General features: G+C 41.0%; 1 protein-coding gene across 5 annotated transcripts in view; it reads right to left on the reverse strand.

Moving 5' to 3' along the window:
• Nucleotides 1-2,603: 2,603 nt before the first annotated feature.
• The window catches only part of scn8aa (sodium channel, voltage gated, type VIII, alpha subunit a), an 87,864-nt gene continuing 70,781 nt past the window's right edge, over nt 2,604-19,686 (reverse strand). For all 5 annotated transcript variants that reach the window (XM_086067386.1, XM_086067383.1, XM_086067387.1 and 2 more), the window contains exons 22-27: nt 12,892-13,176; nt 12,516-12,569; nt 11,501-11,638; nt 11,305-11,409; nt 9,253-9,523; nt 2,604-7,209 (exon numbers count right to left, since the gene is read on the reverse strand). In XM_086067386.1, the coding sequence (XP_085923512.1) occupies nt 6,050-7,209; nt 9,253-9,523; nt 11,305-11,409; nt 11,501-11,638; nt 12,516-12,569; nt 12,892-13,176 (2,013 nt within the window). In that variant the 3' untranslated portion in view covers nt 2,604-6,049. The remainder of the gene's footprint in view (nt 7,210-9,252; nt 9,524-11,304; nt 11,410-11,500; nt 11,639-12,515; nt 12,570-12,891; nt 13,177-19,686) is intronic.

Genomic DNA, 19,686 nt, shown 5'->3' on the forward strand with positions numbered 1-19,686 from the left:
GCTCCTGAATCCGCCACAACTGCTGCATTAATTTATCTGCACTGCAGTGCTCCATCCGGTACCTCCCTTCCCTTTCTCCCCCTGCTTGTCTCACCTCACGGCAACGGCATTCTGGCAGAGCCAGGATGGCCAGCAAGAGGGTGGGCTGAGGACTTAAGTGTCCGTCCTTACTCCTTTCCATAACGTGACATAGATGGATGTTAGATTCAAAATCATAATGCAAATGCGTTCACTAATAAACAGCCTAAATGAAAATTAAAAATAGTATGGCGGGGGTGGGGGGCGTTATTGCACTCCCCTGCCTCTCTTTGGCACAAGGGATGTTATACAGTATTATCACGACAATGGTATATTAAATATCCAAGGTTGACGCTACGATATGAGGTAATAAGTATCATACTAAAAGTCATAGGACAGTTATCGGTGAGCCTTAGCGACAGTCATCAATCTTTAATGTTCTCACATTTACCTTCCTATTATTGTTCACAGGAGCAACAACCTATCTCCAATTTTATATTATGGGGGAAAAAAACACAATAAATCAAATACATAAATAATAAATAAATAAATGTTTATTAGCTGTGTTCTACTCATCGTAAATTATTATGCACAAACATCTTTACCAGATAAAAATGCACGAAACGCATCTCGCTGTTCAAATTCAACAAGGAAACGGTAATTGTAATTCTGCTAGAATATAATTAATTGCAGCATACATTCGTCTGTTAGGTTTGTTTCCCCCCGCCATCGGGGCTTATTGGTTTCATCCTGCCTAAACAACGCCTGATTGGTCTGACCTAAAAAAGACTGCTGCAAACGTATCAGCGGGAGCGGTACACGATGTATTCTCCGGAGTTTGTAAACTCAAAAATACCTCCAGAATTCATCTTGCTGGCATGGTTAGTGGGGGCTGGCCGGCGGGGCTGATGTTGGGTCACATAAACTAAACGTGGCTGAAAAGGCGGACAAACCAGCGTCTGGCATAGGGTTGCGCATGACGCCGGACACATAACTGAAAAATTAGGACTGGCCGCCCTAAATCCGGACGTCTGGCCAACCTATTCTGGCAGCTATTGGAAGCTGACTCTGGAGTTAGCCTTGCATTGGCCCCGCATTGGAAACATGCAGCCAGAAAAGTTTGCGACCAGAAACTGCAGCAGTAGGACTAAATTTCCCATGATTCTTTGACATGGAGCAGGAAGTAGTTCTAGTTACAGTATGACAAAAACATACCTGCCACTGCCCACTGATTAGATACGGACGTGAATGAGAACGCAAATGTGAATTTGGAAGTAAATAAGAAGGGTTTATCGCATGAATCGCTATGACAACTGTGTGATTGATATACACATGGCAAAAAACAGATAAATAGGCTTGCTAGCTAACTAGCTCCCTAGCTTTTACCAGCTAGGGAGCTAGTTAGCTAGCACCTGAGGCTAAAGTCAAACTGTGGCAGGGTTAATTTCTGGACTTGGTTTTTCTAGCTGGTAAAAGCTAGGAAGCTAGCTAGCTAGCACCTGGGGCTAAAGCCTAACTGTGGCAGGGTTTTTACTTTCTGGACTTGGTTTTGCCACCTCTGTTTTTTGTGTAAGTAGCTTTGTGTAGCCATGAGTATGTAGCTTTTACCAGCTAGGGAGCTAGTTAGCTAGCACCTGGGGCTAAAGCCAAACTGTGGCAGGGTTACTTTCTGGACTTGGTTTTGCCACCGAGCTAGCTCCCTAGCTAGCTCCGATGGTGGTCGTTTACCTGCTAAGGAGCTATCTAGCTAGCATCAGGGGCCAAAGCCAAACTGTGGCAGGGTTGTTACTTTCATGTGCGAGCTAGCCAATTCCCTAGCTAGCTCCCATGGTGCTTGTTTACCTGCTAGGGAGCTAGTTAGCATCAGGGGCTAAAGCCAAATTGTGGCAAGGTTTTTACTTTCTGGACCTGCATTTGCCACCTATGGCAAAAAATGAGACGCCAGGACGGGACCTGCGTAATATCTGGACAAAACAATGGGATTGGCGAAATTCGCTGGGACACGGGGCCCATGGCTCAAATTTGAGACTGTCGTGGTCAAAGCGTGACGTTTGGTCACCCTAGGTTTAAGATACACGTTATTTAAAATGTCACACAATATCAATATATGATGTTGGCAAATACCGTACTGACCACAGGCTGCACTGCCATCACTACATCGATATTTTGTCCTACTTACCATGAGACCATGCAGATGTCAATCTCAGTGTCATCATGTACTCGTCAATGTTATTGCTTTATAGCCGCACGCTGGGCCACAAACTGTAAAATAAAGGGTTGTCAAGGGAGGTGGGGCCAGTAGGGTGGGGATCTTAATGCCTTTTAACAAACTAAATAAGCCCAGTTACAAGGTGAGGACTGCAACCACAATACCACTCAGCCGCATTTCACCGAATGTTTTGTGATCCTCTTGTGTCCTTGCTCTGCAAAAGCCAAACGGTTCGAAAGGAAAATGGTGGCTGCCATTCGGATTCATTGCGAGAGCGCCAACCAATTTGACGGTGCTTTTCATAAAGAGGTCAAACCACAAGTTTGTACACAGCAAAGGGCAAATATGCTGAAAAGATAATAACGTAAACACATAGTTTGAACTGGAAGGCTGCTTTATTGGTAATAAAAAGGTTCGTGCTCAAACGAAGACAATCTTTCATATTTTCTTTCCAAGAGGTTGTGCAACACACCAGCATATTGTATATCCTTTTCCCTCACATTTTTAAAACATTGTGACAAATGAAAACAGAAAACACTTTTACATTTTTTCAGCAAAAACAAAAATGGCTGTCGTAAATAAACCATGCGTTAAGAAGAAATGTAATGAGTCCTACAATCAATAAACATCATTACAAAAATAAATTTCAGAGGGAAATGAAAAGGTGGAGGAACTTAAAGAGAAAAGTATCAAAGGCAAGCTGCTTTTTCACAAGCCAAGTGGGTGACACACACACGCACGCACGCACGCACACACAGCACTAGTAGAACAGGACATTGTTGACTTAGCTGATTTATTTTTCTCATAACAACACACACGCTTAAATATTGAGATGAAGTGAGGTGTCTGTATGACAGTATTTATGACTCCACATCCCTGATGCATGTTGTGCTCACCCGCTCCACTCAAAGCCTCACCTTCCATATTTAAGTATTTATTTTTTAATAGTTTACAGGTGTGGCAGACATCCAAAAAGCAGAAAAAGGCACATGCCATTGAGTGGAACAATATAAAAATCAAAAGGTGAGGATGAGCTGTCATGGCACTGAGTTTGATGGTGGAAGAAGGAGTAAAAGGTAGGCAGGTAGTTGGCGGGGGGTGGCATGATTAACACAAGTTGATGTCTTTGAGGAAGAGCTGACTGGCAGAAAATGGCAGTGTGCACAGTGTGTGCGTGTGGTGAGTGAATGACGTGCTGGTAATATTATCATTATCGTCATGATCGGGCTACAATTCAAACATATAAGCTTCTCCCCACCCCCCTCCATTAACATTGAAACATCCAGTGAATGTGTTGCACAGAAATCAAAATGTGACAGTGTTCTTCTGTTTGATGTATATACATACACACATATATGTATACATGGATAGATCTTTTTATATTATATATTTATATATATATATAGATCATTCACTTCAGTCACCAAAAGTGAAAAGTGTCTCAAAAAATCCAAAAGGTAACAAAGGGCATAGCTGGAAGCCATTCTATATTATTGTTATGATTCTTTTTGTGTGTGTGTGATTAGTAGTAGTAACAGTTTTAAAATTCTTTATTTACAAAAACACAACATAGCATGCCGATAAAATAAAATTATATGTTACAATATTTATAGTTTCTCTCAAAAAAGTCGTTCTTTTCCAGCGATTGTGCCATTTACATCGTCACCTGCACTGCATATCCCCGTCTTCTTTTTCTTTTTTTTGGGTCTTTTTTTGTTTGTTTTGTTTTGTTTGTTTGTGGTTGACGTGGTGAATGAGTCAGTCGGAGCGGATCCAGACGGCACTGCTCGTTTCTCTCATTGGGAATGTATTTGGTTTTAGTGTGCAGCAGCCAAACCTATTGGGAGACCTCATGATGTAAACAGACCTGGTTTCATGGTACAGACAAAAGGGTGTTTTCGTACAGGCAGTGTTTAACACACCAAAATGGCATTAGTGGTGCGATGGCGGACGCTGGGCAAGTCATCCGCTTAGAAATAGGACCATCGACTGGCACGTACAAAAGGAATGGCAGGAACACCTCAAGAGGCAGCTGGATTGACAAAGCCTTGCACATCTTCACGGAGGAGAAAACATCCACAAAACATCTTTGATTGCTCGCACACCTTAGCCGCATCCACGTGAGGCCTGCTGATGTCTTGCTCTTGTCGCCTTTGCCCGACTCGCTGGAAGTGTGTGAAAAAAAGTTGGTGCCAATGATACACTGACAAACATGGCAGTTGATTCTGTTGTTGAGGACCACCCGTAGACAAATTATAGCGACCACAAGCCCTTTTTGTTGCATTCTCCAATTCCTTCTATTCCTGCTAGGCACGACAAGGTAAGTGCTCGGGGTCGCTGTGCGCTGACCCCGCCCGCACTTTGCGATGCTCCGCATCATTCTCCAACCTTGTGGGTGGACAGCAGAGAAGACAAACTCCCAAATGGTGGTCAGAAACACGTGACATTACATAACCACTCATTGGCTGAGAAGCTGTAATGCATATCTGTCACAAGCACAAAAAGAGGAAATCTTCCTCCACTGTCTACAACAGTAGTGGGGATCCCCTAGTAACATTTGAGCACCCCAGATCAAATCACTACAAACTCTGTGGCGTACAAACAGCGAAACAACAAAAGTGACCCGAGCTTTGCACACCCGAGGGTCCACTTCTGCCTCTTCGCCACCGCCATTCACATGCAGAGCAGCAAAAAAAAACCTTGACGTTTATGCTGCATTGGAAGTTTGCATTGAAAGAGCTCACAAAGACTCTATCTGGCTCATTCTCCCCAGTGGGCAGCCGCCCCCAGCTCACACTGTGAAACCACTGCAGGCTTATGAGCATTAAGTGCCATGTGGAGTATGGTTACTCCTGCATGATTCCTGATCAAAACATGCCTTCATGCAAGTCACTTCTATGCATTGAATAAGCACAATAATTATTATTATTGATCTGAGCAAATCTCCTGCGGCTTGAATCTAAACTATGAGCAAAACCAGAATGTCTTTTTACTATGTCAGCATAGTAAAGAGATGAAAGTGACATGAGCTTGATCTTCTTTTTTTTTGCTGCTCAAATCATGTAAAAATGTACTGAGGTGTGAACAAGCTAAAATAACAACAACACATTTGTCTACATTTCAGTATTCTGCCCAGAGGTGGCAAATCCAGGTCCAGAAAGTAAAAACCCTGCCACAGTTAGGCTTTAGCCCCAGGTGCTCCCTAGCTAGCTCCCATGATGCTCGTTTACTAGTTAGCTAGCACCTGGGGCTAAAGCCAAACTGTGGCAGGGTTTTTACTTTCTGGACCTTTTGCCACCTCTAATTCTGCCTCCCATCTATCCATCAATCCCACGCTAGCTGGCTTGCTCGCTTGTGTGGTTGATTTGTGATTTTCTTCTTCTTCTTCTTCTTCTTCTTCTTCTTCTTCTTCTTCTTCTTCTTCTTCTTCTTCTTCTTCTTCCTTTAGACTGGATGTAACAGTTCTAGCGGTGCTCCCGCATGGAAGTTTTGCAGTGAGACTTCACATGCTCAGCGGTGGCAGGGACGATGCTATTCTCTCAATCGCTCAGCAGAGAGTTGTGTGCCTTGGCAAGTTGGTCCCCAAAACATACAGTATATCTGTATGTGTGTATGTTGTGAGTCACTACGTTCTAAGAACTTGGTCATTATGCAGCAAAGTTCCACAGTAAACTGATTGTGTTTGGTTCAGCTGTCTTTGATGACATAAGAAACCACGTTGCCTCAGTAGTCTGTAAACATTTTTTCCCAGTGTTTTTTAGTTTTATAACTTGCAAATGACCGCTGTTTCTACCTCGGTGGGGCTCAAGAGTCTCACGGTGCCTAGCACTTAGATTCCCACTCGTCTTTTTGGTTTTTGTCTTTCTCTTTCCTGGCCCACTCCTCTTTGTTGTCGACCTGCTTCTCCTTGTCAGGTTTGGTCACGCTGTCGTAAGAAGGGAGCGAGGTTGTGGATGGTGTGCTCTCTTTCTTCTCCTGGTTGGTGCCGCCATTCTCCAGCTTGTTGTTGGCAAATGCATGGCGCTTGAAAATGATGCCGCGGCGGATGAGGTGAGCGCGATAGGCGTTCTGGATGATCCTGGCCGAGACGTCCTCCTGCTTGCGGCGCAGCGTGGTGGTGATGGGCTCGTACGACACCTTGGAGGGGTTGGCCGCCACAAAGCGCTCCTCCATCTGCTGCCTCAGCATGTCCAATTCACCGCTGTCGCCCAGCACGCGCTTGGTGAAGGCAAACAGGATGTCCAGGCAGTGGATGCGATCGCCGCTCACCATGGGCATATCCATGGCAATCAGCTCGATGGTGTTGGGCTTGGGTACGCGAAGCGGGTGCTCGAGTGCGTCAGCAAAGTCGGACAGCTTGGCAAAGGTGATGAACTGAGAGGCGGTGGGGTCAAACTTCTCCCAGATCTCATAGAAGGTCTCAAAGTCATCCTCACTCAGTGGATCGGCGCTCTCCTCCGTGGCTACGCTGAAGTTCTCCAGAATGATGGCAATGTACATGTTGACCACAATCAGGAAGGAAATGATGATGTACATTACAAAGAAAAATATGCCCACTGAAGGGTTACCGCAGTCACCCTTGACCGCGGTGCCGGGGTTCTCCAGGTTGGGGTTGCAGTCTGGCGGGTAGTTGAGAATAGGCAGTAGCAAGCCGTCCCAGCCGGCCGAAGTGGTAATCATGAACAAGATGATCATGCTGTTGCCAAAGGTCTCAAAGTTGTACAAGTCGTCAATGCCGGCACCATGCTTCACGTAGCCAAAGTTGGACATGCCAAAGATGGAGAAAATGAACATCACCAGGAAGAGCAAGAGACCGATGTTGAACAGGGCTGGCAGTGACATCATCAGGGCGAAGAGTAACGTCCGGATGCCTTTTGCTCCTTTGATGAGACGTAGGATACGTCCAATACGGGCCAAGCGGATCACTCGGAACAGCGTCGGAGATACAAAGTACTTCTCGATAATGTCAGCCAGGAACATTCCTGTAAGGATAAACAACAACAAACGACATGTAAAAAAAATCAGCATGTACCACGGCTGGGTCAAAAGAAGTTTGAAGAGGACACATGTAAGTCTTTTTTTTCCTAATTAACTCATTTTCTCTCAAAAATGTATAAACACGTTCTATTTTAAATATTGCCATGGTCCCAAGAACGTGTTCATATGTTTTATTATGTTTTTTTATTTTTATGCTAGAGCATACAGAAGGCTTTGATGCAGCTTGTGACCCGAAGAGGTGGCTTAAAGCAATGGTAGTAAGCAAAAACGGCCAGCAGGTGGCATCAGAGTATAAGAGATCAGCCAGGGCCATGTTGCAACAAGCTCTTTTTCCCAGTGTTTTAAACAGATTTGTGAATAATTATGAAAACATATACTATATTCTAATGCTAATTGCTGCAAAACAGAAACGGATCCAAATATACTTTTTTCCTGATGAAAGAGACTCTAATCTTTCCTTTGGTATGTTCCATGTTTTTATAGCAATAGAACACAATATTCTGTGGGCCTTACAAAATCAGTCAAAATGCAGTAAAACAGCCGGGAGCGAAGGGGGTTGCTTCAGTGAAAATGGCTAAGAGTGAATGATTTAAAGGGGAAGTCAACCCCAAAAAATTTTGGGGACAATAATTTGTTCTATGTAGCCCCAGTGGTCTAAATATGGTATTCTGGTTAATATTGCATTAGTGGAATATGAGTTAAGCAGCAAAATCCAGCCATGTTTATCCATCTCAGGGAACGGCCATTTTGCCACTTGCTGTCGACTGAAGATGACATTACAATTGCTCAGGTCTCAGGTAACAACCAATCACAGGTCAGCTTCATAAAACCGGTGAGCTGTGAATGGTCAGTGCCTGAGCCCTGAGCAACATTGATGTCATCTTCAGTGGCAAAATGGCTGCCCCGGGAAGGATAAAAATGGGAAGAATAAAAATAGCTGGATTTTGCTTCATAACTCTTATTCAACAAATGTAATATTAATTAGAATGTCATGTTTTGACTATGTTTATGGTTGACTAACTTGCTGAGACAGATCGTTGGGTCTGCCCACAAAACAAGTCAAATTAAAAAAACAAGTCAATATTTTGCTAGCTGCCAATTCTGAAAAACTGTCTGTGAGCGAGTCCTCAATTTGCACCCTCGGTCTGCAAGTAATCATCTGGTAATGACCCCTCCAACATATGTACTTTATAAGACATTGTGGTTGAAAGTTGCCCTTTCTAAGTTTCCAAAGTTTCTGCATTGCGCGTACGCAGACCAGAGCAAACTGCACGTGGATCGCGGCTTTGCACGCAGCTGTGGCATTTGCTACATGCTACATTTTTACGTTGGTACATGATCTGCGCGGGTGCATTGGTACAATCGTCAATAAGCACACAGACATTTGCATTGATAATTCAAAAGCCCAAATGCACCACAGTGGCAGGATCTCATTTCTGTCCCAGAGAAGTAAGTCTGCACTTTTTCCAACCTTGGCCTCAGACTTAGAAGCGCTGATTCTCATCTCAGTCGTCCTACATTCAGCTGTGAACTACTCCAGTGAGCGTTGAAGAATGCGGCTTGATGAAGCCAAAGAAACACATTATCTGCAAAAGGTAGATCTCCAAAATAGGCCTGTTCAACACCTTGACTAGAAATTCTGTCAATAAAAATTATAAAGAGTATCGTGACAAAAAGCAGCCTTGGCGGAGTCCAACCCTCACTGGAAACAAAACTAACTAGTTGCTGGCAATGGGGACGCAACTCTGACACCAGTCGTACAGGGCCCATATTAGAGACCCCTCACTCCCTGAGCACTCTACACAGGACTTCTTGAGGGACAGAGTCAAAGGCCTTCTCAGCCTAACACATTACAATTCAGAGATAGTAATAATGTATTACATAACTAGATAGAATCTACTGCTCATGCTATGTAGTGGAATAGCAGAGCTGGCCAGACCGTCGTCAATGAAAACAGAAAAGTGTTCCAAACTGTACTACGGTCAACCAAACTGGACAGCTTGAAGTTTCTCTGTCCCACAACTCACCAACAATCGAAAGGATGACCACCACCACATCAAAGATGTTCCATCCATTGGTGAAGTAATAGTGGCGAAGAGCAAAGAGCTTCAGCAGGAATTCTGTGGTGAAGACCACAATGAAGATGAAGTTCACCCAGTAGAGGACATTTTCTGTCTCATCAGATTGGTCGTCCGTTTCCACCATCATGGTGACCATGTTGAGACAAATGAGGATCATGATGGAGATGTCAAAGACTTGCTGTTGGACAAAGTCAAAGACCATTCCTTGGATCTTGTTCTGTGGAGACAAACAGAGGTCACAACATATAATATATAGAGGACCCCTGCAGTTTCAACATTCGTAAATTCACATATTAGTAGATTGTTTTTTAACCTATCCACTGATTTGCAGACCCCTGCTTAGTTGTGTTTTAAAAATTTTTTTTACATTGTTTTAAACCAATATGCTTATTTGTGATGCCTTTGAACCTGATCCAACATGATTTAATTCACTGTTTTCCCCCATTTTTTCTTTCTTTTTTGTTTTTTTTGTTTTAGCTAATTGTGGTCAGGTTCGGTCCCTATTCCCTGTGAATTGCACACAACAATAAAGAATCAGACAATAAGCCATGCATTTTTCCCAGCTCCCACTTCCCTGAGTCTTAAAGTAGCACTAAGGAACTTTTCAACCTTAATAAAATATTTTATAACCCTTCGATGAATCATCGACTTAAAATTCGTTGCCATGACCCAAGGGGGTCTGCATTAGGGATGTCCCGATCCTATCAGAAATCAGGCCCGATCACGTGGTTGCTGACTCGATCGGAATCGGACGTTGTCTCCCGATCAGGATTCGGATAAATATATGAGGTTATTTTTTAAATAACTTTTTATTAGATCTGGAGTTGCGCGATCGCACAGAGTGAGACTTCATTTTTCCACACAGCGTGCGGCATGCCGTCACTTTGCAACAGTGATACTATGTGCATAATGTCACCGAGCGGCGGGGCTAAGCAAGGAATGATGCTGAGGTATTTGGAAGTAGATGATAAGTTATCATCTTTAATGTGGAAAGCGGAGACGGTACCCCTTAGAGGCGCTCGATGTTAGGCATTAAACTCCAGTCGCTATTAATTAATTCCGCTCTTTATAGTGACTCGATTACGCTACACGGTGCTCATCCTCATAGCCCCTTATGCCAGTGCACATGGAGCTAATTTTAGAAATAGCTAGCAAAGCTAACAAGGAATATATATATTTTTTTTAAATTGTTGAATCAGCGGCAACATACGTCAAGTCACGAGTCCTCTTTGCCACTTGTACCGGTGTATTCACAAAATACTTTTGGGGCTTAATGTTCAATATGCAGGTGGGACCCGACATGGCCGCCCAGCGTTATCGGAAGAAAGATAATTTCCATATCTATTTTGAGCAGAACAGAGATCCAATCACATCAAAGCTTATTTCCATATTTAATATTAATGATGAACTGGCCTGTCCAAAATTCCGGGCATATTCCACCACCTACAGTCTTTTGAAAAAGGCAAATCTGGGGCCTTTCTAACAAAATTACTTTAAAAAACTACCCAATAAAATGACAGACAATTTTTTTTTTTTAATGAAGCATGGGACCTTCAAGGTTAAACTTTATGTGACCCAATCAATAATAATAAACGGGTCAGTTTTTGTACTGTTGCTGACTATTGTTCTCTTTATTAGTAATATCACTTGATTGAAGCATTTTCTAACAATCCACACTACAAAATAAGCCATACAAGTACGTCATATGTAAGTATGATTTATACTGATATCATATCAGGTCAAAATCGGCATCTTTCAATACTCAAAGCCGCAATATTAGTGAAGATGATGCATCTACGTACACTGAAATGCCAGCCAATCTGGTTACACTTACATAACAGAAAGTGGGGGCCACAGTATAAGTGGAACAATGCATCATATTTCTGAATGAATTAAATAACTAAAATACTAAGATTGTATTTGTATTGCCTTACATTATTGTGTGGTAAACAGTAATTTCTTGAAGAGTGATTATTTTCTTTTTAAAGCATACTATACCTGTGGTCGAGGGATGGGTTTCTGAGGCTTTTTGGAGCCCAGTTTCTTCATGGCATTGTAGTATTTCTTTTGTTCCTCTGTCATGAAGATATCCTGACCTCCAAAGTAAAGGGGAAAAGAACAAACAAAAAAAGGTCATAATCTTGTACCAGGATTAAACAAAAACAAAAAAAGAGGAAGGACGTGTTGGACTTATCTTTTTCTTTTGCTGGTTGAAGTTGTCAATGATCACACCAATGAAGAGATTGAGGGTAAAGAAGGAGCCAAAGATGATGAAAACCACAAAGTAGATATACATATAGATGTTGACTTCATAGTCGGGCTGGTCTTCCACCTTAGGAGGAGGGGGGGGGGGTTAGAGAGAGAGAGAGAGAGAGAGAGAGAGAGAGAGAGAGAGAGAGAGAGAGAGAGAGAGAGAGAGAGAGAGAGAGAGAGAGAGAGAGAGAGAGAGAGAGAGAGAGAGAGAGAGAGAGAGAGAGAGAGAGAGAATTTTTTTTGTCAAAACTGTCAGAATGACCTGGTACAAGAGTAAAATCAGCCCTATCTGGCGCCCCATCTTGTGCATCTAATTTGAATTGATAAAAGGCATGACTGATGAGGTGTCAATCACTTGCAGGCACACTCTTTATGGGCACTCCTCCCTTTTACCTCACGCTAACCTGTCACTTTGGGCTTTCCTGAACCAATGGTGGAATATCCTTCTCCAGAAAATAACAAAAGCAGAGCGAATGGATCACAGAAAGCTGAGAGGTTTTAAAAGCAACGCGGAATTAGTAAGGTACCTTTATCATCTTTTTTTTTATCTTGAATTGATAGTACATTCCAAAAATAAGAACTCCACACCGATAACAATAAGAGCTTTATTTTTGTGCCCAGTGCAAGTCTAGCGCGACTCATTGTCTAAATCTGCACAGAGGCAGGTTTGAATGAGTGTTAGTATTTTCACAGATGCGTGAAAGCTGGCACATTGAGACGGATAAAAAAAAAAGTTTTATACAACTTTTAGCAAGACAAGAAACAGAGCGTGCAAAGCATCCTATCAATGTTCATCTTTGGTGTATTTTGATGAGAGCATGTCACAAAACACCTGGGAAGACCTGTTTTAATTTGTATAGAAAAAAATGCATATTTAAAACATTGCCTGTGCAGTTGATAACAGTTTTATGATCGTTATAACTATTCCAAATATAATTCAGATATTAGAAATGTACCTCTCTGGAATCCACAGCTGCATACATAATGTCCATCCAACCTTTGAATGTGGCCTTTGAAAAGAGAAACATGTTTAGACATGCTAGTAAACATTAGTGACAGAAAACACAAAGAAAAGCTAACATTTTAATGAAAGGCAAAGCAAAGAATATCCAAACTCAAACCAACAGTGCTGCAAGTCCAGTTCAACAGCTTGTGAATGGAAAGAAAGTAAAGAATAACAGCGGAGAAACACTCAATACACACAATGGAAAGCAGCCTCTGAGAACTGTGGATGCAAATGAAAGAAATGAGACATGGCAGCAAGTTAAAACAACAACAACAAAAACAACAACAAACAGAGAAACAACAGTCCAACAAGAGTTACGCTCTCACCACTTGTAGCAAGGCCAGGTAGCCGGCGCCCACATTGTCAAAATTGATTTTGACGTTCTTCCACCTGACCTCCGTAAAGTTTTGTTCAATGAGGGCCTCACACTGGGTCTTGTTGTTGACCACGTCAACAGGAAAGTACTCCTCGGAGGTCTCGTTGAAACAAAAGTAGTACTTGCCCGCAAACAGATTGACCCCCATGATACTGAAAATCAGCCAAAAGATGAGGCAAACCAGCAACACATTCATAATGGAAGGGATGGCTCCCACCAAGGCGTTGACTACCACCTAAACCAGATTTGCAAAGACAGGATACGACACTGTAAGCATCAAGAAACACAAATCAATCATTTCAACCTTTTGGCAGGACGCATCATACTGTTATAGCCGTACATTCACTCTTAAAAATGCCTATTATTCATTCAATGTGTTATTATTTATTTATGTATTTATTTAATAAATTATTATTAGTTATTAAAAGGGGTGTCTTTGGCAATTTTTAATTGTAATTAATTGCAGGACTTCAATAGTTAACTCACGATTAATCGCAAATTTTATATCTGTTCTAAATGTACAATAAAATGTACAATAAAATATTTTTTTCTCTAAATTTTCATACACTTGTTAACATAAAAGTGGAAAAAAATTTAAACTCTAAGAAATATGGCCGCATCTTTTAGTCATTGATACAGTAATTTCATAAGAATTCATAAAATTTAATTAAAATTAAAAAGATGTACTATAAAAAACGAGTGTGATATTGATTGGCGTTAAGGTCATTTTTCTGCCACTAGATGGCATAATTGCATTTGAAAGTCTTGTGAAAATCTGCACATTTTTAGAATTATAAAATACAACTTGACACCAGTCTCCACAAATATATGCATTATTGTTAACTGCTAAATTTTGACGTGGATGTTGCAACTGAAATTCCCCTTTCCAAGTAAGGGGTGGTCATTAGTCGTGGCGTTAAAGGAACTTTAAATTAACTAAAAATGAACGCACTAATTTTGACAACCCTATTAATTATATAATTGAGCTGAACTAGTCTCACAGGGTGTCGAAATGAGGTGGACTAAGTGCTATGTGGACAGCTATTACCTGTATGTAGAAGATCACTAGTGCCATATGGATAACTAGCATCATGCGGTGAAAAAGTACTGAGTGGTGTACTAGTAATGCTTGTTTGCAATAGCTATGTTTATTTTTGCATACATGTTTTGATAGTATATGCTTAATACAAAAACAGTACACACTGAGCTCTAGTCTTTTAATATTAATTCATCATGTGGATTATTCCAGATTTTCTGAATTCAAGATTCCAAATTCCAATTATTCTTAATTATAATGATAACGTTTTGCCAGCCTTTATATTAGTTCTGATTGACGATGTATGCCATACCAATATGATGTGTCCAACTTTACATAGTCCATCTAATTAGTACATTGTTATATTCTCAATATGAATTTGTTCCATGACTAGCTCAATTAATTCACACAATTCTATACCAGTCAAAATAATAATCAAACTAGGCCAAATATATTCTTAGCAGTGTAGTCTAATTCACTGAATGTTACGCTAACATAGCAGTGCTATTAAAATGGCAGGCTGACAGCTGAGCATGCATGTCATTGTTTTGTGAAGCCATATTCCCTCTCTGTGCAGCACAGTTCTCTCAGCATGCCACCGCCACTGCTGCCAATGTGCAAAAATCACGTGGACAAATCGGCATCCACAGTATGTGCGCAAATCAGTATTTAAAAAAAAGTCTTTGTTGCAGCAGCTGAGAGAATGGCTCGAGTTGCAATGTGAACAACAGGTAAACTATTTTCCCAATATGCTGCTTGCAAAAGCAGGAGTTAAAAAAAAGAGGGGAAATTGCTTTCCAAAACGTGTGCTCCAGCAGTTCTAGTACATGCGTGTTACATGGCGTTGTGCACTCTCAAGAACCACTCAAATCAATAAATCAATAGAGGAATAAGTGGATAGAAAGCGAGAGCGATTCAAGAAATCATGGCAGCTAACGTGTTTGACAGCTTTGTTGCCATTTGAAGTACATTTAAACTAGCAGATTAGTCAGTAAAAGACTGAACGCACTGGGCTAAAAGGTGGCAGGTGTTGCATTGCTCACAACAGAACCAAGGTGACGAAGTAGTGATAAACTTGGATTTACACTTCTACTGACACTTCAAGAAGTGTTGCAATTTGACTATTATGTCATCAAACTGAAATAGGCTCAACTAAACAAGTGCCTTATGACACAATAATGATGATGATAATAATGATAACAACAATAATAGCAACTAGACAAAGTGCAATTTCTGCTGAAATTGCGTGGGAATGCTGAAAAGCTGAATGCTATTAGCTGAATGCTAAGATTTGAACGCAAGTGCTTAAATCGTTTTAGTGAAATTATAATCCATTTCCGGATATGATAGTCAGTTGGTATTGAACCATTGAATGTACTAAAAGTGGTCCAATGGCGTATTTCTTTTGAAAAGTGTCATCTGATGCTGAAAGATAACATGCATTTAATCATTTCAGTGAAATTATAATCTATTTCCAGATATGGTAGTCAGTTGGTATACATGTATATCACTTAGCATAATGACCATGGATATATTTGCAATGTACAGTCGGAGGAGGTATTCAAACCTGCGACCTCCTGGTTACTGAACAATGCACTTTACCAACTGCGCTACCGAACAGTATCAGACAGCTGGTAATGATAAATTGTATGCATGGAAGTGGACGTGGAAAGTGGGACTTTGAAAAAGTTCATTGTCAGTCTTATTGAAAATGAATGGGGGAAAGTTGATATTTAATGATAAATTGTGCAAAAACTGTAAGTAATGTGGAATCAGACGATATATTCCCAGGTTGGCGTGAATTTTTGAAGCAAGTTGAAATTTGAACGGTTGTCAATCGGATGTATTATATGGAGTTTTGCACGGCAAAAAAGTCGGAAGAATAAAATGCTATAATAAGTAAGAATAAAGAATCCCAATAACATATGTGTGAATACTTTTCAGCATTCCCACAATAATAATAAATTCAACATTACACAAGAACATACATTTTTTAATCGTCATTATTGCAACTCTCCTGAATCTCTTTCATCTCTCTATGCATCCACTTCCTCATTTATTTATTCATTGTTCAGCGTAGACATTGGTCAAACAAAACATTAATATATATATATATATATATATATATATATATATACACACACCGATAGGTGAACATCAACATTGTGGTCAACCCGATACAGCAGGATCTTTTTCCCCTTTTGCCTCTCTTTCCACCCCCACCCCAAATGTCCTATCTATTTATTTATTGCACAAGAAAAGCATCTAATGTATGACATCCATACAGCCTATCCAGGGCCTTAAATGCTTGCTCATACGCTTTGCATTTGAGTCAATGGACAGCTCGTATGAATGAGCCTTGATGCACTTGATGATTGTACGCAGCTTCTCAATGCTTGTTTGTCATTTTTGGAGGAACCAAAACACTGTTTGCCGTTCTTAACCCACAACTCAGAGTGAAGAGTCGAACGGGGCCGTTCACTTCCCATGCAAATGGAAGGCAACAGGAAGCCAGGGCCTGCTGTATGTTCTGTATGGTGCCATGACATGGACAGCTTGTGTGAAATGGCAGCCGAGCAAATTTGCCAATCTTCTGCCTGCGCCCCAAAAAGGTGGGCACCAAAATGGAATGAGTGGAATTAGATGAAGTGTACATTGGCTGGCAGAAGAAGAACAAATACACAGTACTGCCACAACACTGTGAGGGGGCGCTCGTCTCAATCCCTGACACTCCCCAGGAGAGAGTGTGTCGAGCCTTCAGCAGAGGCGGATTATTGGTGGAACGGTAGGACGAGAGGGTAGGGAGGGTTGGAATTAAGTGGGGTGAAATTGGCTGGGGTGGACGCCGCCCTGTGCTACATGTGCGGGCCTGCAGGGGGCGGATGTGAAAAGAAAACAACCAGTCCAAAAGTAGGGCGAGCTAAGAGAGGTGGCGTGGGGGTGGATGGAAACTTGTGATATTTGACTAACGGTATGTGTTAATCAATATATATTATAAGAACTGTGAGGCACAAGCTCCCTATTAATCAGCTTGTAACGAGAGATATCAAAGTAAAACAAGTCTTTTTTCCCCCCACAACGCTTGTGATGTTATATTAAAAAAAATTATTAGGGCCCGAGCAGCAGGACATATGAAGACCCTCTTAAATGGCGCAATTATTTTTCTTCTGATGAATGGAACGGTATTTTTTGAGAACCGCAACATATCCAAAAACTCCTTCAATTACACACCCACTTTCACCACAAAATTTGGTGGACATCTATCATAACAGCAGCATGTCGATAACATGCGTTAGGTGCAATGAAGGCTCTAAATTGTCCTAAGGTACTTTATAATCAATGTATATGACTGATGCGTATAGTAAAAATCGATGGGGACGGGTTACTAACAAGCCATGGCTTCTAACCGCCAGCCATTCTTTCGGATGTCAATGTTGCAAATTATATTATGTGATTGATGTAACCAGTAATAAAGTGTCCGAAAGGAAAAAATGAATAAAACAAATAAAAACAAAACAAGGTGTGAATACAAGCAGGGCGTACTGCGCCTCTCGCCCAAAGTCAGCTGCTTTAGGCTCCAGCTCATCTGTGGCGCTGATGAGGATGAGCAGTCACAGTAAATTCTGTCGAGTAAATTTGACTCTATTTAGAGTGGGTAGACTCTGTTTTAGAGTAGGCTATTATTTACACTTGGAAGTATGACGGCGTATTAGGGCCACGTATAAAAACATTTTTTGAAGGGCGGGGGCAATATTTTGAGTAAAAAACTCATAAATTTGCCACTTTATAAAGTGGCAAATTTGTAGGTTTATTAAGTGGCAATTTGCGAGAAAAAAACTCACAAACTTACGAGAAATACACGTAGCGTAGCTATAGTCTAATGTGAGGATTATTTGGTGGCGAATGGGACACTGTTTATAAAATGAAAAGGCAAGATGGAAAAGGATTTATTCTTAATTTAAACTTTACTCGTCATACACGGCAGCTAGAGCGACAACACTTCCTGATCCCTTATCAGCTGACTAAACACTAACCAATCAGAAAATAGCATACTTAAGGCAAATGCAAGTGAATGACAGAGAGCAGCAGATTTAGCCTAGCTACTTGTACAAAAAAATACCAAAATGTATGAATGAGTAAATAATAATTCTGGAAACATAAATGTACAAGTAAATATTTATTTTTACAAATTGGCAGTACCCAATGCTTCAAAGTGCGAATACTTAACATGATATGGTTAAAGCCATTACAGTACTATATCCTTGTTTGAAAACCTGACCGAAAAGTATTGGCACAAACTGTGCCAAAAAAACTATAACTCAATACACTATGTGTATTGAGTTATAGTTTTTTTCTCACAAATCTGCCACTTAATAGATCGCAAATTTGGCACTTTATAAAGTCACAAATTTACGATTTTTTCTCGCAATTATTATTATTATTTTTTCTCTAAATATTGCCCTCGCCCTCTAAAAGGATCTATATTTATACATGGCCATAATACACCGTCGAACGGAAGAGAGTAAAATAAAGTATTTGTAAAAATAAATAAATAAAAGTCACTCAATGGTTGAGAGGAACGAACTCACGACCTTCAGTGTGGGAGCCACACTACCACCTGATCTACCCCTCCTACTGTTTGCTAATCTCCAAGAGACTAAAAACAATATTTTGGTCTATTTACTCAAACTATTTGGTCCCTCTAGAGTTACAAAGATTCCAGCTGAGACAAGCGATATACTAGCACACAGCAGGAGCTGCGGCTCAGAGGGTAGATCAGCATTCTCCCAAGCTGAAAGTCATGAGTTCGTTCATCAACCCTTGAGTGACTTTTTTTTTCTTTTTTCTTTTTTTATCAATTCAAAATGGGTGGATGGATGTCAGGACTCACAAAAAAGTCTCAAGGAATCATGGTTGAAAATAGTCGAAACACTTTGACTTTGACCTTCCCTAGGGAATTTACAAGTGTTGGCCTAAATATGAAGCAGGTATCCTTGCCTGATTGGCAACACTAAGATTAACTAATGTGGGTGGTGCATGGCACCAAAATTTGATAATCATTCCAATTTGTTTCAAACATAACTGTTTACTGTTCACTGCATGGGCAGTTTAGATTCACAGTGCATCACATTCAAACTCAGCACAGCAGTAACAAAATAGTTGGAAAGAATACTCAATACTGTATAACAGGAAAACTATATTAAAAGTTGTGATATTTTGTGCCGCCTCCGAAATCCGACAAAATTGTCTATTAAGCGAACCTAAAACAAGCTCCTTGCAAGCTTCCGTTGCACATATTTCGGGTGTTACTGGTTGTCTCGAGGCTTTGGCGTCCTGTGGCTTCCTGATGGTTGTTGTGACAATGCACTGAGGGATGGTGTGTGCTGGGGAAGGAGTGGGAGGTTATGGGCATGTGTATGGGAAGGCTGTGAGGGAAGTAGGAAGGTAGTTGCGGGTTGTCATCTTCATTGAAAGCAGTGGTTGAGAATCAGGCCAGATGAGAAGCTAATTATTGATTTCATTGCTGTGAGAGATGGCGTGTAAGCGTTGACACTGTAACTGGGACACAATTCGGAGTCACCAGCTTCCAGCAATGGAAGAAGATATCAGAATGTCTCCTTTGTCACTTATGTGATGAGGCAGCTTTACTATTAAAAAAATCACTGTCATGTTTTTAGATAGTTTGAGACAATCAATTGCAATGCATAT

Source organism: Leptonotus elevatus, chromosome 2 (assembly GCF_054856555.1).
Source record: "Leptonotus elevatus isolate MCC_2025b chromosome 2, RoL_Lele_1.0, whole genome shotgun sequence".
NCBI classification, from domain to species: Eukaryota; Metazoa; Chordata; class Actinopteri; order Syngnathiformes; family Syngnathidae; genus Leptonotus; species Leptonotus elevatus.